This window comes from Coturnix japonica, chromosome 1 (genome assembly GCF_001577835.2).
Source record: "Coturnix japonica isolate 7356 chromosome 1, Coturnix japonica 2.1, whole genome shotgun sequence".
Classification (NCBI taxonomy): domain Eukaryota; kingdom Metazoa; phylum Chordata; class Aves; order Galliformes; family Phasianidae; genus Coturnix; species Coturnix japonica.
In genome coordinates, this window is record NC_029516.1 from 43623600 (window position 1) to 43646341 (window position 22742).

Below are 22742 nucleotides of genomic sequence, written 5' to 3' on the forward strand. Positions count from 1 at the left end.
CAAGCTGAGCTGCCACTGTCTCAGCTGGGTGGAGAGCTGCACTTTCTTTTCCTGGCCCTGCCAACTGTTGTGTATAACTGACTGAGTTATGGGAATTGTGCTGCTAAAGTGGCTTCTTTTATTTTTTCTTTTTCCTATTTGTGCTTCTGTCAGCTCCTGCTTTGCAGCCTGCCCCCCTGACTAACACTGTCTCTGCCAGCTGCAGTTTGCAGTATGTGTAGAATCATGTTGGTGTTAAGGAGCTGGATCAAGGAGGTTCAGATCACAAGTGGATTGGGCAAGGATTCTGGTGGGGGAAATCAGAGGGAATGCCTCTTGGGATCTCAAGGCAGCCAGCAGAGAGAGGTCCAGTCAGCCTCTGTCTCAAGACTTGCCCTTAGTCCTAGCTGACCTAGAATTATAAAATCATAGAATATCCCAATCTGGGGCCAATAATGATCTCTGTGTCCAATGCCTGGCTCCACACAAGGACCACTCAAAAACCAGACCATATATCTGAGAGTGTTCAGGCTTTTCTTCACCTTATTCTAGAGGTCACCTTCCACATCTTCAGCTGCCTTTCTGGCAGGTAGTTTCCCTTCCTTCTCCTTCCAGGCCTTCAGGCAGTGGAAGATAATGCCTCAAAGCTGTGCAGGTTGCAATATGCCCTGCCATCGTTGTCCTGTGGGCATCTTACAGGTGTCCCCTGGCTTCTGTGGCTCCATACACACAAATTCTGATTGTTATAAGAACTAACATTTATACAAATCTTTGTATGCGTGTCCTTAAGATAAAGCAAATCTGTACTTTAAGCCAGGATGATCATCCTTGGGTTCATGAAAGGCAGGTCATGCTTGACTAACCTGATCTCCTTTTATGACTGAGTGACCTGCCTGGTGGATGAGGGAATGGCCATTGGTGTAGTCTACTTAGACTTCTTCAAAGCTGCTAACACTGTGTCCAAGAGTATTCTCCTGGAGAAGCTGCAGCTTGTGGCCTGGGCTGGTACATTCTGACCGGACAGCTGGGCCCAGGGAGTAGTGGTGAATGGAGTTAAATGCAGTTGGTGAATGGTCATGAATGGTGTTCCCCGGGGGTCAGTTCTGGGGGCCTGTCCTGTTCAGTATTATTAGTGATGACCTGGACAAGGGAATTGAGTGCACCCTCAGTAAGTTTGTAGATGACATCAATTTGGGAGGACGTGTTGATCTGCGTGAAGATATGAAGGCCCTTCAGAGGGCTCTGGACACGCTGAGGCCAGTGGGATGAAGTTCAACAAGACCAAGTGGCGGTCCTGCACTTAGGCCACAACTAACCCAGTCAATGCTACAGGCTTGGAGCAGAGTGGCTGGAAAACTGTGTGGAGGAAAAGACTCATTAACAATAACAATCAAAAGTAAAGCACAGGTGACCTGGGACTTTCAAATGTGTTTTGCTTGTTTTAGCCTGCTGTTTTCAAAACAAACTACTACACTAGATTCTCAGAAGTTGGCAATGACTCTGGTAACGATTCCTAAGGGAATCTCCACAGAAGAGCTGTGTTCTCTTTAGCTATTTGAAGAACTTCTCAGCTATATCAAGTACTGCTCCATTGTAATCAACCTGCAGGATTACTGTGAGAGTTCATAGGCTGGTGAGAAGGAAGGTCAGAGTTTACTTCTCATTTTTCCATACTGTTCGGAAATCATGTTTATTGTTATAATCATGTATATCTTGTCTGTAATCTGCTGGTAAGTAAAAAGAAATAAATCTTAGTGCAACTGAACCAACAGTATGCTCCCCTTCCTATAGCTATCATGATGAAGCAACTGAGAAGCTAAGAGCTTGTCTTGAACTTGAGTCCAAGGTAGTGCAAAGTTAAATGGCTTTGTGTTGTCTGCATGTCTGCTGAATTTAGGACTCTGTGAGGCTGAATCCTATTCTGTCTGGGTATCAGATCTGGTCAGTTCTTTCTTCTTGAAGAGAAAAATAATTTAGGCTTTATTTAGTACTGGCAATTATAGCCCAGCTCCTTGCAAATGCTAAAAACGGCCCTGATTTTGCAACAGTAGGTTATAATTTACAGATTTAAATGGAGCATGCAATGAAGACAGAGACAAAGTAGAGTGAGGAAGCCTGCTAATTGCTTAAGGGACAATCCTAAGTACTATACAATATAAAGGAGATAATACTTAGTACACCTCAAGACAAAGCAAGCTATGCAGGTATATGACTATAATGAGTAAAGTGCTACCCAGGTCCATAAGGACACATGAAGGGCCATATTGGTTTAGACCAAGGGGCCACTTACCACAGCAGCCTGTCTTCGTGGTGACTACGACTCTGTGTGGATTCTGAGAAGGGATTAGAAACAGAACAAACATACGCAATACATTCCCTAAGCACTCTCCTCTGTTTTCGCTCATGCTGAGGACATTTCCCAGACCATATGCAGCCTATCTATATTCCCAGTGGTGTATTTTTAAGGCACACGTCCACCTGAATCCATGCTTATTTTTTGTATCCACACATCCACAACATCTTTTAGCAAGGAATTCAAAAATCTGTATGCAGATTTTATGTCAAATGTTTTCACATATGAAATTTATTTGTTGTTGAAAAGGGAAATTATTCTCGTGGCTTATGATCAGTGAATGGTGGCTTCAGCTGCTCAGTGAAAAATCTCTCTCCTTTAGAATTTTAGGGAAACTTCCAAATAGATTTGAGGTGGATGGGTGACACTCAGCTTTTCACACAGCTCCTTCTGGAAGCCTGCCCCACAAAATCAGTATATATAGTTCAACACAAATGATGCTTTATACTGAGGGGACACTCCCGAATAAACTGGTTTAGAATTTGGGATAATTCTTCCCATGGTGAGAGAAAGTTCATAAGCACATCAGTCAACTGTGTGTGAACAATTTGTCTGAAGAAAAGGGCAAGATGAATTCTTTGCTAGCCACAATCCACAGTCAAACTTCTGGGAATTGTTTCAGTAAATGATGTAGTTGACTCTTTCACGTGCCTTTCTTAGCTGAAGAACTGGGGCTCCAAAACACATCCTGATATTTTGGGGCAGGTTGTCTGTTTGCTGCTTCAGGCAATAAGGGCAGGGAGAAGCTTTGTGTGTGATGTGCTTTGTGGCTGGCAGGATTTACTCTTCCTAATCTTCACAGCTTGTCTTCCTATCCTGTTTTTCCTGAGTCTTCTGGGTTTTGAGGAGAGCCTCCTTGTTTTCCATTCTTCCTTTTTTTGCATTGCTCTTTGCACCACTATTATGCCCTGAGTCAAAAAGGAGGAAAAAACAAATCCGCATCAACTACTAGTTACCACTAGTTACTAAAAAAGCATGTGGCTTTGGTTTGTTTCACATGATAACTGTGGTATCGTGTGAGAAACGTTTCCTTTACTGAAAGAGAGCCACAGCATAATTCAGAATTTAGTACTAAAATATGGAAGGGTCAGCCCTGGCAGAGAATCTGTTTCCACTGCTCCAGCATTTCCTACATTTCACGGTACCAGCTTTTACATCCCTTTATCTCCAGTAACTGCAGAAGGAGAGTAACACAGGGTCAGAGGCATTATTCCTCACCACTGTGTTGAGATTTTTCATACTCTTTTCTGTGGGCTGTTGGGAAAGAGGTTAAAGATACTTTGGCCATTCAGTGTCTCAGCTGGAAAGCTCCGTTAAAGCCAGTTCTGATATGACATAGAAATACAAAAAGGAGTTTTCCAGCACTATTACTGCCGGGTACTGTCTGCCTTTACTGCTTTACTAAATTCTGCTGTTCAGTATTTTTGGAATAGAACAGTAACTGAGAAACCTTTTAAATACGGAGATTTATTCTGTGAAGAGTTGGAGACACTTTTGCCATTGTGTTTCTTTGTCTTCTGGGAGATCAAACTAAAGCTGGATGAGCGGAAATTTTCTCTTCTGGATAGGGTTATGTCACAAAATACACTTTTTCTTGACTCCTGTGGCACAGATGGCTTTTCACAATTGCTGTTAGCAGATAGAGATAAGGACAAAAACTGTTTTAGTTTCATTCAAATTAATGACAAGATATATATAAAGATGATGACCTAGAAGGCAAAATTGTTACAGGTAAAACTCCTGCTACTTTCATCTGACGCATTTCATAGAATCAATTTCCTAAGAATGATAGGAGAAAAAAGAAATGTAATGTACTCAATATCAAATTTTACAGAACCACAAGGCCATCACACTGCATTAAGGACAGCAGTGCCAACATTATGTAGCCCTAACACTCCTGTCTTTTCTGAGTTAGACAGAAGTACCCATCGTAGAAGCAGCAGAGGGATATCTTGCTATTACAGGAGTAAAGAAAGACACCAAGACATTTCTTCTCTCTTTTATCAGTTGAAAGCCTAACTTTTTCATGTATGTGTAAAAAAACCCTGAGCTGAAACATGCCAAGCAGGAATCCTTGAAATTATTTAATGTTAACAAACTGATTTGCCTTATTTCGTGGGGCGATTCTGTCAGGATCTGCAAGGACCTAACTAGCCAGCTAATTCCACTTTGGACTGTTGCTAAACAACAGTCAAGTGTACAGAAGGTACAGAACATTTGTTCTACTAAGGAATGAACACTCATTGTTAGGATTACAGTAGGGTACTGCCTTCATTGTTCATCGTCAATTTGCCACACCCTAAAAGCAAAGGGAATGCTCTAGCACTGAGCTATGTAACAAAACCATGACAATATTGTTTTAAATAGATGTACTAAAATTAGCACATGTCTGTTTGGGGCTATCTGTGTCACCTACCCCTTTGTTTTCTCACTGGGCCTTTGTCTTCTCACTGTTTCTTCCTGGCTGCATGATTGTGCATTGCCTCCCTTCCTCCCATTCTCCCAAGGCAGCAGAAATCATCCCTTCTTTGAACAATCAGTGCCTGTGCCTCTCTCTGCCACTCCAGCAAAGCTGGTGAAAGGAGAGCTACAGGCTAAATGGGGGGAGGAGGGGTCTGGTGCTCTCAGTAGGATGGAGGAAGAAGGACTCTATTCTTGTCTAGCATCACCTTTCATTGAAGTCTTCACTATACGATGGAGTGGCAGATAACAGCTGTCTTAGTTAGTGAATGAAAAAAAAATGATGCACAATATCAGAGGAGTATGAAAAGGAGGAGATGAGTCTAACAGAGATCAACTTGTAATCATTCTTTCACTCCAGCTTGTGAACAAATAAAAAGCTCATAGAAAATAAAACTCTCCTACCTGAAATACTTTCCTGCTTGTTTGGCAGAGCCTGTCATTGGCAGTTTTACTGTAAAAAATTGGGGAAAAAAAAGAAAAATATTCAATGTGCATGTTGTATCTCTCAAAAAATAACAACAAAGTGAATCACCCAAATTTGGCCAGATGCAGTGATGGCTGTGCCTAGTAAGGATTGAAATAAGTAAAATTACTGTAAGCAGACATCTATGGACATGAAACCAAATGGCTAACATCCAGATTCAGGGTGGCAAGATGTGGGGGTTACGATTTCCTTCATATTGAACTGATTCCAACTAACATCCCCACATCTCCTTCTTCATCTATTGCCAAAGTCTATTTTGGGATAGAAACACTCTGCACAGCTCCCAGTGAAATGCTTCTAATATGGATAAAACTATACATCAGGGAGTGAGAATGCCAAAGGCAACACGATCGTCTTGTTTTGGTAAGTCTGTAGCTCTGTTGAAGTGTGCCCTTAGTCCTAGTTTGTGCTCTAAGGCAAGCAAACATCTGCTATTCACATGACAATGGAGTAAACCCAGCCTTCAGAGCAGGGACTGCTAGGAGGATGGAGAGAGGTTAGTGAGTCTCACAGCCTCCTCTATTCCTTCTTTTGTTCCTCTTTTCCTGACTGAGATTCTCTGATCAATATCAACAAGTCCAGATGCTCTACTGAACAGTGAGAGAAAAAAGGAAACCCACAGCTAAAGAGAGTGGGACTTAGAGTACTACAGGGATGTGACATATGCAGGTTTGAATCCCTTGAACAGAATTAAAAGGTAACAGCTGTCTCTCATGATTAAGAGCACTAATTGCTAGGCTACCATAGAGGCTGACAGCTATCCAGCTACTTCAGGAAGTGATGCATATGGCTGCACTGTGTGTGGTGTTTGCAAACATCTCCACTGCATGAATACTGCTATATCGAGTCATGCTGGTCAAGCAATGTGGATGGGAATGGGAGAGAAGAGGCGGTGCCATCTGGTTGGCCTTGACAGATAACACATGCCTGTGAGCTGCTCAGCTGCTAAAGTTCACTGCAGGAGAGTGGCTGAGTAAGAACAGGGTGCCCTGTGGTGTGAGAAGTGCCAGAGTCACAGCAGGCAGGGGAGCTGAAAGCAGAATGGCAGCCTCCGGGCTTGTGGTGCCGCTGCATTCAGGCAGCAGCTGAACAGAGGCCCAGCACAGATGGGATGAAAGTACCTGAGTCACAGTAACCCTTAGGCTAGAAATTATTTCCTCTCATATACATATAAGCATCTGACTTCACTACACACCCTGCTAATTATAGCATTTCTTAAAAAAAATAAAAAAACAGCAGGAGAAAAAGATTCTGGGATGCAGTCCAGATCTCAAACCAAAATAATAAGGCAGTTAAGAGTCAGGATTTATTTATTTATTTTCCTTCCCTCTAAACAACCCAGTTCCAGGAAAGCCTAGATAGCATGTGATCTGTTACATTTTTACCCTTGGGTTTAATACATAATACCTAGGAACAGCTGCAGCCTTAAAAGAAAGTGATTCCAAGTTTCCCAGGACTGTAAGAACAGCAATCTGTACACAAGTACTTTATCAGCCTCCTACTTTGCAGCAAGCCCTGACAGTCATAATGTCCAAAAGCACAGACTCTGCATGTGCTGCAGAAGTCAATCACTGCTGCAGTTATTTGTGCCCAAACTTAGAAGCTGAAAAAGAAAATTACATTTCACCTCCTTTCTCTCTACAATGCAGAAAACTCATGTGTTTTCCCAGACACCTTTTCATAAACTAAATGTTTGTCTGCTTGCAGCTACCACAGTACTTTTTATTTGGTTTGTTGGTTTTGTTTGTTTTCTGATTAAGTTATCCAAGACAAAAACAAAGTAATCTAATAGGGTAGAATAGCTCTGGGTATATTTTGGAAGAAAAAAACAAACACCAGAAAAACAAGACAAGAATTCAGAAACAAGAACAAAGTCATTGCCAAACTTACTGCTACTAAAAGACATGGTTTGATTTTTAGCATGTGAAGTGAGATAATTCTACGAATGCCAACCCATTGTCCTGAGACTGAACTTCAACATCCTTTATGTAGTTAGAGAATAAATAATATGTACTCACATTCCTTTGTTCAACTGATGTGCACTGACATGGCACTATGAGGTCAGGACAGGCATTTTCCTAATTGGGGCATTTCTACTTTACTACTTTCCTCATAGGTTTACTTGTTCTTGTGTATTACTGAGTATCTGATAGTGGGCTGTTTCATTGCTTTTTGGGTAACTTTGTAGACTAAGCAGAACAAATTCCATTGATTTTCAGTACTCAGTCCTCAGCAATGTTTTCAATTAAAACCTTACCTGAAAATCTAAAAGAAGAAAAAAAACCAACCAAACAAGACTAACTGAGCTTTTAAGAATTAAAATAAATATATAATGTTTACCTTGGTCTCCTGGGTGAAGTTCCTGAAATATCTCATGTTGAATTTCAGTGCCTGGGGCCTGTGAGACAGAAAAGAAACACAAACAACTTATTAATAAGCTCCAATAGAATGAATGAGAAAAGCATGTTATTAACAAGTCACCTGATGGCTTGCTTTGGGAGTATGTAACTAAATTAGGACAGGGGGAAGCCTGGTAGTAGGGAAAGGGTTAATATGCAATTTCTGCTCACATTTCAAGTTTATGGGTGCTTAGCATTTAAAAATAGAATTAATTTCCTTTTTGGGGAAGTAGGAACACTATATTAAACTCTGTTGTTCTAATTAGGGTTTTTAAGTGTTTATCAACTATAATGAGCCTCACATTTTCTAAATAGTTATGTATGATGCTGAATAACAGTCATGGATAAGTGACACGTATGAAAAAGATTAATTCCACTGGGTAGTAGCTAGGCCAGCTGAATACATGTCCTGAGTTCCACCTCCAAATGGCAGGAAGGGGCATAAGATACTGTTATAAATACTGTCAACATGAGTATTTCAGACTTGGAGCTTGGCAGTAATCCCAGTGTTAATTAAAAATGTATTGCCTGTTTTCCTAGAATTCACAGTTAGCTTTTTCTCTATTAAACTGGAAAACACAACAGAAAATGTTTTACAGGACTTGGCAAAAATCTTGTTCAGTGATACTAAAAGTGAGATGAGCCAAGCTGAGTGAGTGGTATGGGAGTGATTTTGGAGCCTGAAGGAGGGCTGGTGTAGGCTCCAGCTCCAAGGCAGATTCCGTGACAAAAAGATTTAAATGTATCAAATAATACACCCACAAGACAGAATCGTATAATATTTCCTGTCTCAGATTTGTTTATATTCCATAAAAATCCATAAATAAGATACAATAATCAATAAAGAACAATGACTGTTCTTGGTCAGCAACTCTGGGTGCCAAATTAGCTCATTCAGAGTTACAGTGGTTGAATTAAGTTGTCATCTATCAGTCTGTCATCAGAAAAAGGACACAACCTGTTTCTATTGGGATGACAATCACTCACGTTTTTGCTTTCATGCTTTCTGTCCTTAGCAGTGCTGTTAAAGCGATCTCCTGACTGTTTGGTTTTTTTCTGCACAGAAAATAGGATGTAACATTTTGATTCACGAGGGAATATTATAGTTACGAAGATGAGGTTGTAAATAAACACGATAATCACAATGCCAGAAGGAATACATGTAAGCAAGCTTTTCAAGATTGAATTCCTTATGCTGTTCTGCTCAGCAAATATTTATGAACCTGGACACAAACATATCATACTGACAAGGGACTTCGCTTCCTACTCTATTTGGGAGGTTTATTTTTAGTCTGGGAACCTGGAGAGCCAGGGTTTCTCAGGAGTATTAATTGCCACCGCTTTGTTTTTTTTCCAGTGTTTGGGTTCCTAGAAGGGAAAACTGGCATAAAATACAAAAAGCTTGGGAAGCTATCTATTGAACAAGTTAAAGCATTCATAAAGCAGCTACTATTATAATATACAGCATTATAATATATGTGTACACGAAGAGACTATCAGCCATCAAAATATTAAGATGACAGTTTGTAACAGGCAACGGTAACAGTGCTCTTGTTTTACATCTGAGGGCCACATAGTTTTCCAAGCTGATCATTAACAAAGTGCAGTTGAGGGCTCCATGAAGCTGTAGCATGAATTCCAGTCAAAACCTCTTCTGTACCTGTGGTGTTCCATTAACCAACTTTTCCAAATGCCTTAAAGTATTTCAAGGTCAGCCTGGATGGGGCATTGAGCAACCTGGTCTAGTGGGAGGTGTCCCTGCCTATAGCAAGGGTGTTGAAACTAGACGATCTTAAAGGTTCCTTCCAACCCAAACCATTCTAAGGTACTATGGATCTATGGAAATCCATCAAGAACAGCAATGTATATGTCTCTGTCTTTGGCCTAATAACTCTAATTTAGTCACTGAAGCAGATCCACAAGGGAAAACACAAATAATCATGAGAGGATTAAAGTACGAAATTTGTTGCAAGAGCTGTGATGTGCTGTTCATTCAAATTCATTTGATAAACTACTGTTACTTTCTGAGTGCATCTTATTGCTGTTACAGTGTTAGTTCAATGTGCTTTACTGTCATGTGATGAAAATACTTACATGGGATACCTAAGCCTTTGCTTGTTTCATAAATTACAGAAAAGGATGTAGTGCAGCCCTACTTAGCTATCAGTTTTGCCATATGTACTGGTGTTTACAGGTATTGGCACAAAAAGCCAATGGCAGCTGACTACTGTTAAGCCTGAGTTACAGACACTGAAGCAATTAAACTTTACCAAATATTCTCCTGCAGCTTCTGTGTTAGTAGGTAGACATTCCTGTCTTTCTTTGTTCTTGGGTGTTTCTTTTATGCATATTCCCAAGCAACTAAACTAAATGAGAAGTGATACCCTAATGTTCTGCAGTGGTCTTCTGTGCTTATCTGTACTTCAGTTATCTAAACTGAGTTACACCCTTCCAATTCCACTTCTGAATTTGAAAGTCCCTGAAATCACAAGAGAGTTACACATCTCTTGTATCACTGAGATAAATATAAACGTAAGGCCTTTAATCACAATCCCAGGGAAGCACATCGTGCACAGATATTTTGCAGGAAGCAATGATAAACTACACAAGAATCACGTGGCAGCCAGCTCAACATGTTGCTGTGTGACAGGCATCAAGCAAACAAGCATGAGTTTATGGTATCTGTGACATAAACAGGAAGTAACAATTTACAGGAGCTATTATTGTTGGCTAAAAAATTAATACACTCACAAAAGTTTGTTTTGCTTCTCTACAGTAAACATCGTGAGGATTAGTACAGCAATCACAGACAACAAAGAAATAAACAGGACAGAAAGATTTGGGTCCGTTCTTGTGTAGCAAGTGTTTCAGGAAAATGAAGGGTCTCACTGTCATTCAGTGAAAGCTTTGTACAGCCTGGGATTAGATTTGCCTACAAGCTGGAAATAGGCAGTGAGGTAGCCTTATGCTGACAGCACTTAGCAGCGGTATGATACAGTATGTCCATATGTGAGAGAGGAAAACGCAACTCCTGAACACTGAATGGAGTGTCTGCAAAGTATGGCTGACATCACTGCATAATATTTTTTGTGCTAAGAGTTGACATCCTCCTCCTCACACTTATCCTATGTCTGCTTGCTCAGCTGCATGGCACAATCTGATAGGTAGAGATCTACCTGCCTTTGAAACTGTGCCACTACCTTCTGGACAATTTCAGTTAAGCTACTAAATAACAGTATTGCTCTGCACTGTTAATTTGGACTTTATCTCTACAGATTATGTAAGCTCTTTACAGTTATCAGCTACCTAATTAATTTGTTAATTATTGCTCTCACTGACCGAATACCAAACTTCTTTGGAACAGAAGCCAATAATCACTGTGGCACGTGGGTCAGAAATGTAAACAGCCAATAAAAATTCATAGCATACCTTAGCACGTTGTTTTAGTCGGTGCACAGCAATATCATAGGAGTCTGAGCTGTCAGAAGATTGGCTGCTGTAAAAGACAAGTGTAGTTTTATTTGGTTTTTAGATTTGGTGGCAAACAGGATTTTACAGCATTAATTCCAACCACCAGTAGATATTTTCTGTATGGATGTAAATATGTTTTCTAGATACCCGTCTACCAGATCCACATTTTCATTTCACAGCTAACTTGCAAACACTGTAATCATCTTAGAGACAACTTGGTTATTGGAAGAGATCTGTTTTATCCAGGTTATCCATGTGGCATCTCCCACTTCTGCTCATCCTTCTTTTAGCTCTGCTTCACATGCTTTCCCCTTCCAAGCCCTCCCATACAGCATCGTCTTCTTTGTGCCCAGTGAGCTTTCTCTCAGTTCTCTAATGGTGCATTAAGATTTTGAGTCTCCTTTTATTTCCTTGCATTTCAGCACCAGTTTTGAAACTCAGCTTTTTACTTGTATACCCTGGCCACCTAAGGTAAGATGAGATACATCCAACTCACAATGTTCCCTCAGAGAAGAGATCTACTGAAGTTTTATTCATTCTTTACAAGGAGCAGAGTGCATATATTATTTTATATGTTTGTATATGTGGTATATCTTAATAGTTCTAAATTACCTGGAATCCCAGTCAAATGCATCAGAACTCAGGACTTCGGAGCTCATTTTAGCTTGCTTTGTCACTACTTTCTCATGTTCCTTCAGGCACAGATAATAAGAAAACCAAGTATGTTTCAATTAAAGCTATTAGCAATTTTACTATTACTGTAGCCCTATAGAGGATTATGTTTTGTGACAGCAGGATGAACTGAGGAAGGAGGAAAAGCCTCAGAGGGACTTTCCTTACCTCATTATCAACAGAGTAGTTCAAGAGAGCATCACAGAATTGCTGTCCTATTGACTCCAAGTCTTTGATATCAAAATGGGTGCTTTGTCTCCAGCCTGCACATCAATAGGAGCAAGTCAGAAATGGAAATGTCAGTCATCCTGCTGACTGCTAGCTGTGGTGTGTCAGCAGAGTGGCTGACTGCAAACTCACTGTCACTGACAGATGCTAGAAATAGGCCTACGACTGCTAGACTTCTATACAGATAGCATTAAGGATCATCATTCTGCCTATATGGACAACTCATGGCAGATTAACTATGTATTACATTACTTTCCACATCAACTGTATTTCTTTTTACCAAGGATCTTCTTCCAGATAGCTAAATTCCGTACAAATATTTTTAATTTCTACTTTCCATTTGTCCCTTACCAATATTTCTTAACAGTACAGATGCAATAATGCTAGTGGTGGCCTCAATGGTCACCAGATGAATACTGCAGTTTGGGTATTTTTTCCAGCTCTTATCTTCAATCATCATTCATTTCTACCCAGTAACAGAGAACACCAACAAGGGGTTGGTGGCTCAAGCTACTATTTTCCCTGAAGAAGCAAAAGGAAAGGTCTTGTCTGATGATTATTTAATCAGTAGATACAGGGGATTGTCTCACCCAGCTGAGAGCCACAAACAGAGGCTTCCAAAGTGTAGCTGTTGTTGATGCCCATCTTCCACATTACAACTCGACCTGTGCTTTCTTTGCTCTTTTGTACTCTGAAACAGCAGTCTGAGAATGAGAACTTAAAAGATGGGTACACCGTTAATATTTGAACTGAATAGGAAGATGCAATAATTTCATTTTAAGGGCTTTTTTTCATTTGTTTTTTAATACATCCTAAGATATATAATTGTGAATTTTCAATCTACTATACTTGAATATTGCACAGTATGGTTCAGAGTAATCAATATTACTACTGGCAAAATGGAGATGTAGGAGAAACAACAGCCCTTCAATCAGAAGTTCAATTTAGTTTAAGCATCTGAGAATTCGGAATCAACTATTATGCAGCTGTATGAACTGTTCCTAAATGAGCTTATATGGACTGCTGCTTGGATGAGTTACCACAAATCCTGCAGTATACCAACATACAAATGTACCAAGAAGTCAGAATAGCTTTTCCCTCATGAGTTAATACTGATAAGCAATAACATCTAATAGGTTCATTTGTGTACTGTTTATTACTGAACCTTTGCCATCTTTCTGATCAAAAAGAAGCTGAATTCAGTCAGATCTTGCTGGAAAATGACATACTTTAGTATCAGTAATTTCCTAATAAAAGTAGTTCTTAATTGAAATATCTTACAGTAACATGGTGATTCTGACACGATTTGCAACAGAAAAAAATCAAAAAGATTCAACCTGGAGAAAATATCAACTTCTTTAGCTTGCTTATTTGTTTTTAATTCTACGGTATGTATATTATAGTAGATATAAGTAAGTGACATATAAGTACGTAATATTTAATGCTACTCTTTGACATTATTAAATAGTGTTACTTTGATATTCCTACATTTCGGTTTCTTCCCTCCTTCAGAAATGCTGAGCTTCTGACCTAAGTCAGCATGATCTGCTTTGGAACATTGGAATTTCAAAGTAATCACAATTTTTTACTTCCACCATTCTTAGTTTTAGCCACTGGAAGATCATTTTGCTGGGTAACGCACAGTCTTTTAACAAATGTGGTATCCTTACAGAAAACTTTAGGGATCCTTGTTTGAAATTTAAGGTGACTGCATTTCTAACCAGACATTTGCTTACCTTATCTGGGCAATTTTTGCTCAGCAAGAGTGGAAAGGCACGTGGATGCAAATGTGGTGCTTTTGGCTCCTGCTCTGTCTCACAACCATACATGAAGACATTTTGTTTTCTGTTGTGTCCGTGGATGTCACAGTACAGAAAAATGTCGTGCTTCTCCATCATTCTGTAGTATGGGACAACACAGAATACTTTGCTAAAAGTTTGCTTTTCCCTCCACCTTAGAAATACTAATTTGAGTCAGTAAGTTACACTGAAGCTCACGTTTAACCTGAAGAGCAATAAATTGGTAAGATTTCATATTCAGAGCACAAAGTTAAACATTTACTATGTAGAACTGCTCAGTTTCTCCAGGATAAAACACTTGGCCATGCAAGAATGCATGACAGCATGCATCAGCAATCTTTATCTATGTGTTCATAAGCTTTCATAGCCTAGTTACCTTCATAAATTACAGAAGATGAGCATCACAAAACTAGATGTTCATGATTTTTTGGTTGTTTGTTTTGCTTTAGTTTTGTATACAGTTTCCTAAGTCTTCCTCTGTACCCTGATTATATGGTGTTTGGTTTTTTTTTCACTCTGCCATTTCCCCTCCTTTTCCCTTCTGTCAGTCCCTCTCTCAGGTCCAGTTACATATATTCACCTCTGTAGATGTGTCCTATAGCATGTTGTGCAGCTGAAACCCATCATTCATATCTGCTATTCTTTTGCTATCATACATGTGCAGAATAAGATGTACTGTACAATTACAACACTGAAGGACAAATACATGGCTCAGAATGATGACGTGAATAGTTTTTCCCTCATCCAAGCTGAAGACGTCAGTTTTTATGATGTGCCATGATTTTGCAATGTGTTATCACTTAACTAGCTTCTTAAAAGGAAATTTGCAGGTAGACATACTGGTTTTTTTTGTTTTTTTTTTCTATCTGCATCCCTGATGTCTAAGCCCTGCCAAAGCAGAGTCCTACAGGAAAGACGTGATGGCACCACAGTGTGTTGCCTGAGGCTCTGCTCTGGGCAGGAGTTGGAAATCCATGGTGGACCTAAGAAGGAAGCAATAACAGATGTATCTGTCTTAGCTGAGTCTGAGTATAAAGGTCATTAGCATGTTAGAACACATAATTCATACTAGTTATAGGGGAATCACAAGTGCAAGCTGTCTTCATATAGTAAGACAGAGATAAATTCTCACAGAAAAGGAGAGGCACAATACTCATCTCCTTCAAGCTAGGGACTTAAATACTGAAGTATTACTTGAAGATAAACTGATGTCATTTAAATGTTATTTAAAACAAACTAAGTGCTACTGGATGGAAAACACTGAATGTAGGATTTGTGACACTGCTTTATTTATTTATTTTCTCTCATTCTCTCTTTTTTTCCCAAGGAGAATCTGTATCAATTTGTACTAAAGACACAAATAACATGAAAACAGAAATGGACATAGAGAAGTCACACTAAGAGAGAGACACTGAAGAGGCAAATCATCCATTTTAAGGGGGAAGAAAATGAGGTTACCTTCTGATCATGTTTCGGGTATACCAGACTGAAGGATAGTATTTCCTCACTTTAGATTTGTATTTGCGGTTCAAGTCGTGACCCGTTAAAGAGCAGCGGTGATTTCCCACAATCACACCATCCGGATTCAACATGGGTACCACTTTGAAGACAAAAGTGTCCCGGAGCTGATGAGCTTTGCCTGAATTACCAAGTATGTAATCCAGAATGCCCTTCATTATCCAGGAACTGTTGGTTTCTCCAGGATGCACTCTTGCAGTTAGAATCACAGCCTTTCTCTTTGTGTCCTCGTCACCTCTGGGGGGGTTGGTGATAGTTAAGACATTCACTATGTTTCCTGCCAGGGAATGGCACAAGATGTGAATCTTGCAGAACTTGGACTTCCTTGGATCTTTAGAGATGTCCGTCAGGTACTCCTGCAGGTTGGAGTAGGTGTAAGGATAGCAGTGGGCAAAATAGCAAGTGTCTCTGTCATGAGGAAACTGAAATGTCCACGTGAGTGAGAAATGCGGACGTCCACCTTCATTCATGTTGTTTCTGTAATACTTGATTTCACTTCCTGTCCTTCGCCAGCCAATGTTGTATTTCTTAGCATCAGCTTCTGAGTACAACAGCGGCCGCAAACCATGCCTATACAGGCTTTTACGCTTGGTAAAGTTGACAATGGTGAAGCGATAAGGCATCCCTGCCTGAGTATTGCTTACTTGGAAGTAAAACCACTGCACATGCCTGCTTGTGTAGAGGTCAGTTCGCAGTGTCAGCTGGTATTCAAATTCATTTCTGCTAGGTAAAAGAAGGCAAACTGTTGTGATGCTGGTTAGCACTGCAGTACAATTCAGTGTCAAACAACACAGGCTGCCATTAAAGTACACCACAGTCAATCTGTTTCTTAAGGTCTTTACTTAAGTTCTGATTTATTTGAGGTCTTCAGAGCTGGCAGGAAAAGGTGCCCAACTGCACCAAGTATGTCAGTAATACAACTGCTGGTTTTCTTAAGACTTAAAACTGGGACTTCTAAAATAAGTTCTCAGATCATTTTATGCAAAGGCTATTTGGAACTACATTTGAAGCCTATTCAACTGTATAAAATAGATGACAAACCCAGAGAAACATCCTGCTTACAAGGTGTTAACAGGCAACAGGCAATAACAATTCTGATAATATTTCTGTTATAATAAAAGAAGAAAAGATTATAAACTTACACTTTAACCACCTTCTGCAAATTGCCGCTCTCAAATCGTGCTTCAAAGACGAGTGTATTGCCAACCTCCTGATGGAAGACCTGATGAGGGCAGAGACCTCTCATTTGGGAATACATAAAATAGGATTCTGTGTTAGCTACTGGGAGGAGTGGAACACATGCATTTAATATCAGATTGAGTCATTTTAGGGAATACATGTAAGCTTCCGAAAATTCCTTCTAGAAACAGACAACTGCATGTAGCTGAGCTTCAATGCATACTCCAGGTAAATGTAAAAGGAATTGCAGGGAGCTTTGCTGCCCATTTCCACTCAACTTTATGGACTCCTGCCAGCCTAAAATCTGATTGTCCCTGCATGAGCTCAGGCAAAGCAAAAGAAACTCTACACAGTTGACAACTGCTGCCATGAGGTTTTTTTTTTTATATCTCTTCTAGTCTAAAAGCTAAAAAGATGACACCCAAATCAAAAGCAACTTCTTTCACATTATAAATGATGCTTTCACACCATATTTAGCATACAGTTTGAAAACAGCTCCCTTTTTGCTCTGTCCTGTGACTTTGTTCACTGCTCCTCAGATGAGATGCACAACTGAACTTCCATTATTATTTTTCATTAAACAACAGCAAACACCAAAACCCCAGAAGTGCTAGATAAACCATCAGCATATTTCTTGCCTTGGGAGTTATTTAAGTTCCAGAACATTCTTTGCATTATTTTATCCACTGAGGATCCTCTCTTTACAGATCAAGGCAATAATTATTTTTAGAGTTGTTTTGATTTTGTTGCTTTCTCTCTATTGGTGCTCAATGTAGCAGCAAAGCTTTTGCTACCAAGATGAAGAATACTGGAGTCATCAAAACTTCTTGTTACACCCAAAGTGTACACACAAAATAGAGAAAGAAGATGCATGCTCCTGAATCATTAGAAAAGAATTGTTAGTTTTGCTGGTTGGGGTTCCCATTTGAATAATTACTTTCTGTATAGCTGAAATTCCGTTCACAGTTTCTCTACCCTCTGCTGCTTCTTTAACCGCTTCCTTAAAGAAGAAAAATGTTTCAGCAGTTAAACCAGCAAAGCCCTTTGTGGAAACATCTGTATCAGACAAGTGTTACATAATGAAATGTAGGAATAAAATCTCAGTAAAAATCAGTAGACTGATTTTTCTGCATGTAACCACTGGATTGCACTTTTCTGTCCTAAATTAGATGTTAGGAGGGCGTGCAGGAGCTCAGCAGCAGGCAGTCCCTGAGCGGGTAGTAATTCCCTGCTCCTGTTGAATATCAATTCAGTGGTAATCAGGAGAGTGCAGCTGCTGCCTCCCTCAGGATGCGGTGGCTCACGACATGCTGGTCAGTCTGTGGTGCTGGCACTGTTTTCTATTTGGAGATGCCTGACCTATCCTACAGAGTTTTTCGGTGCAGCGAATGTTAGTGTTTTAAACATTACATTTGGATAGCAAGGCCACCAACCTGGAGGTTTGTGTCCCGGAAAGTGGAAAGATCAGCAACTTATGGACTGTAATAGAAATCACTGCCTTTGTTTTCAAAAAGGCAGGGAAGCTGCCTGAAGTGTTCCTTCACACCAAATGTATCAGCCGACTAGTACATGACAGTGTACTCATACTGCAGAAGTAGTGGATTTCTAGATAAAATGATGGTGTGTTTCAGCTCACTGAAAACCTTTAGCAGCATATTGTGAGCCTTCCCAGATGTGCTGAGATCAAGAAGAATGTCAGCTACCTTTCAGTTCTGCACATCTGAAAATTTGGTGGCCACAACCAGAACTGTAAAACTATGGCAGTCCCTTCTTATCTATATACAAATGGACCCAGGCCAAAACCAACAACTGCTTGAAGCTCTGAGTTCATGTAATGCAATTATATCAACTTAGTAAACACAGGAAACAAAACCAACCAACCAAAGAAAAAAACCCCAAACCAACACAAAAAGCACTCTGATAATCAAATAATGGAGGAACAGGACAATGAACCCCCTTCATTTCTGTGCAATCAATCCTTGCCAGACTTAACAGACTATAATCAAGCACTGATCCAATCTGTCTAAATTTTGTTGGTAAATCTTAGCTAAACAACTGTAGCAAACATGATAATAAAATTTCTCCCAACACAGAATTTAGTGGTGGCCATGCAGTTATAGGGCCATATAAAGATCTCATATAAAGAGCATCTTTTTCATTTTCTCTCTAGGCTTGACATTAGGTAATCCTTCCCCACCCATATTTTCATAACCAACTCACTTTAGCTGTTTCATACTGCTAGTTGCTGATACAATGGCTTGAACTGAGCTGGACTTCTGAGATAAACGACTGCATGAACAGAATGTGTGGTAGATGAGGCCTCTGTGTAAATAATTTTCTTTCCTATATATCAGAAAGGGATGTATCCTCAAGTGCCAAAAATAACAATACAAAACTATATTGATTTCATTAGGCTTTGCACTAAGGAGATGAAATATTGGCATCAGAGCAGATGCTTCATCTACCCACAGCTTAGAGCAGCATTTCTCTGGGCGTTCTCACCTTCTCCTAGATAAATCACAGTGCCCTTGTCAGGAGGTTGGTAGGATGGTCTCATCTCCAAACCTGTTGGAGTGTACAATGGCTCAGGGCTACTGGGTATCCAATCTGAAACAGAGGAGACACATGGAAAGACTACAAGCAGGAAGACTGTATTATGAAGGACATACCAAAAAGCAGTTCACACTCTCATTCCAGTTACACATAAAGGAATACTGATGCTTCTTTATAAGCCTCATCTTTTGGATCTGTGAACAAATCTCTACTGTGACTGTAAACAAAAATACTACACAGAATTACGCTGTAGTACAGCCTAGGCTTATGTAGGCAACAGTAACAAGCAATTATCCTGTGTGCACTGTGATATTTACAACTCCAACAGAATGATGTAGTGTGAGAAATACAGACCTGATATAATAGCAGAGGCTTTGAGAAGCAGAGACATATGATGTGGCAGAGGAGTATTGGCATGGAATGATAACTAAAGGGGCACAGATTTGGTACCAGAGACCCCATGGCTAAAAGCAACTTACCTGTCATCACCTAAAGACCTGGAGCTGGCCAAAACTCATTTCAGGGGACAACAAAGAGAACAAGGAAATAACATGTGTGAAAGATACCATGGGTAAATTCAGGTATAGTATGGAGCTGCAGGCCAATGAAAAAAAAAAAAAAAAAGTGGTAAGAGCAAGTTTTTTACATATAAAAATGACCTTCAAAGTCATTTGGATCCCACAGTAAGGGAAAAAACACCACAAATATGAACTTTGTATTTCTCCCAGTAAAGGACTTTAGAGGCTGATAGTTTGCAACTTGTAATCTCTCCTCTTGACCAGAATTAAACATGTGGAATGAAAACACTGCCTTAGGACCCAGAGGAGCAGTGAGAAGGAGAGCCAGGAAAAGGTGGCAAGTAAACAATTTACAAAGCAATTTTAACTGCACTGCTATTTTTAATTCTTCTATAGCAATTAAATCTGGACTAATAATGATTTCTCTCTTAAGATTTTGATAGTGTTAACAAGTTCTTCATGTAAGGTGCACTTCCTCTTTGCCCACAGACAAGGTTTTGAGTGTGACACAGTAACTTACCAATGTGTTCAATTCTGTCACTGATGACTTCAAGTTGGTTTGGCCAGTACACCTGGGAAAACTGACCTGCAGGTGGTGAGACACATGGATTCTGCAGCTCCGGCAGATGGGGCACCACTGTTTCTAAGTCTAGTGGTAACTCTTTTGCCCTTGGAAACATATCAGCATAAACAGAATCTGTAAGAAAGTGAAAGAACCCTCGCATCAATCTCCTCTGTTCTTTCAAGTAGAAACAGGCTGCAGAGATTATCTACATGAAATTAGCATAATTAAGCATGGCACGATAAAATTACATCCGAGTGAAATGTAAATTCAATGCTCCAGCCTACAAATCATTACATTTAAAATTAGCATTGAATTAACAAATCATTATGCCATTAAGCACAAGAGCAGGAAATATCTTACCTGGTTTCCTACTGAAAATCTTGGCATTTGGTATTGTTATTGCTTTTATTACTAGTTTATTATGATCCCAATTTATCAGCCAAAATCTGTACTGTGTATTATATGAATGGCTTAGCCCTAAAAAACTTCTGACACTGTGTATGCAACAGCGTACTGCTACCATGACAGGAGAGGTAATGATCTGATGCTATCAAGGATTCTATCATCGGAAGCACTTGGAGGAGGTGGAAGGTCATCTTTGCTTGTCAGCAAGGAACCCTTCCAAGTAATGAGAAGCCACTTGAATGAAAACATGATGGACAGAGAAAAGGCTTTGAAAAAAAATAGTAATTGGAAAATTGGGACTGGTACTGTGCACCAGCCACTACGCTATCCAGAGGTAATTGCTTCTCTTCGCCAGAGATATAAGATGTCCCCTTTCAAAGCATTCTTACCAGTTCTAGACAAAAGTGCACTGCAGGATGGGACTGAGATAACACTCACCTAGGTCAAGAACCACGAAGTGTGACTAGACCTAGCCCAATTTTGGTTACATCTTGATAGCTATGTGTGCATTGTCCTTCCTTCCCCACAGTGGACTTACAGGGAAAATGTAGGGGAATAGCTAGAGAGGTCCTAACCTGCATGAATGGTGCATTGCTGACTGTCTTCTGCCAAATAGGAGTTATGGAAGTCTTCATCCTAAAAATAATAAATAAATCATAGAATCATAGAATCACAGAATGGCTTAGGTTGAAAGGGACCTTAAAAATCACCAGTTCCAACCCCCTGCCATGGGCAGGGCTGCCACCCACCAAATCAGGCTGCCCAAGGCTCCATCCAACCTGGCTTTGAGTGCCTCCAGGAGTGGGGCATGAAGGAAACACTAACAGAAATCTGAAGTCCTCTGGAGCACAGCTTTAGTTCATTTTTCAGAAATAAGAGCTACCTCTGCTTTGGTTTACTTTACGACTTTAATAAGAACTAGGCCAAATCTGCATAGTCATTTACTATTTACTATAATGGTGTCGTAGTGATGGGCACCACTGCTGGCAACTATCGCAGGCCTTTGAGCAGAGGAACGCTGAGGCCTATTTAGGAGCTGTAGGCCTTGAGGTGTACGATAGAGGGAGCAGAAAGGAAGAGGGGAAGCGAAAGTGGCCTCGCTCAGCTGCTCCGCTCGCTAACAGAGCCGCCCTTGCCTCGCTGTCCAGGCTCACGGACATGATCCGGGTAAGCAGAGCTGAGCCCCGAGGCCGCACCCTCGGGCCGAGCGCTCCCTGCTGGCAGGAGACCGGAGAGGGACCGCGACAGCGCTACGCCGGAGCCCGGCCCGGGGGCGGCTGTAGCGGTAAGCGGAGCCGCGCTGTACGGGTCTCCCTGGCTACCGCTACCATGGCAGCATCCCCAGTTCTCGCGAGGGATGGTTGGGCTGCAGCGCTGTGTGATGTGCTCGTGTATTCTTCCTTAGGGATGAGGGCATTAAGAGCTTGATATTCGAGGAGATATCGTGCACGGAGGCTGCACGACCAGCAGGTGGTAGCAGCCTGCAAGGAAGGGCTGGGATGGAGCCGGGCATTGCTGGGGTCCTTGTGTCCAGGTGCCGGCTGTGTGGTGGGATGCAGCTTGTTCAGCATCCAGGCGGAGTTTCTCTCTGTCTCCTTCGGTCACGTCACTTTGAGTTAATCTCAGTCTCGGTCTCCTAATGGCACCCGGAATGACGCGCCCTCAGAGCACACAGTCGCCTCCTGAGTGCTCCTCCTGCCATCTCACATCAGGGTAATGTAATGGGTTAACTTCATGCTCTGTGAGAGATCAGATACCAGCCGGCCTCCTGAGCTGACGTGAAGTTCGTGTTAATTGATAAGACAGCGAAAACCACATAATGTGCTCCGTCTGATTTAACAGAAATGCAGTCATACGCCTGCACGTGATCGAGATTAGATTTGTGCTGCTGAGCGCTCTGGCAGGGTGCAGAACCATGTTAACAGGCACGAAACCAAGGTTTCAAGCACTATAATAATACAAATCAAAGCAACAACAACAAGGTGTTTTCTGCTCCTTTGTGAAAAGAAGCAAAAGGAGACATTCTGACATTTCTGGGGCTGTGGGGCTCATTTTGGGCCGGGTTACGATCAGCAGAAAAGGTACACGAGGTTGTTCTGCAAGCTGTTTTACTGGGGATACTGGGAGGATTGAACCTTCCTTGATTCATGAGCATT

The 22742-nt window shown here is 40.8% G+C and overlaps 1 protein-coding gene across 1 annotated transcript; it reads right to left on the reverse strand.

Moving 5' to 3' along the window:
* Nucleotides 1-46: 46 nt before the first annotated feature.
* Nucleotides 47-22516, reverse strand: AGBL3 (ATP/GTP binding protein like 3). The gene is given in 18 exon segments (XM_015859477.2): nucleotides 47-3095; nucleotides 3097-3210; nucleotides 3212-3240; nucleotides 3783-3961; nucleotides 5198-5246; nucleotides 7620-7677; nucleotides 8666-8734; nucleotides 11108-11174; nucleotides 11762-11841; nucleotides 11990-12084; nucleotides 12640-12766; nucleotides 13786-13948; nucleotides 15307-16089; nucleotides 16509-16605; nucleotides 19048-19152; nucleotides 20137-20313; nucleotides 21162-21222; nucleotides 21723-22516. Coding segments are annotated over 18 exon segments (2808 nt in total). The 5' UTR covers nucleotides 22158-22516; the 3' UTR covers nucleotides 47-2975.
* Between the last annotated feature and the right edge of the window lie 226 nt (nucleotides 22517-22742).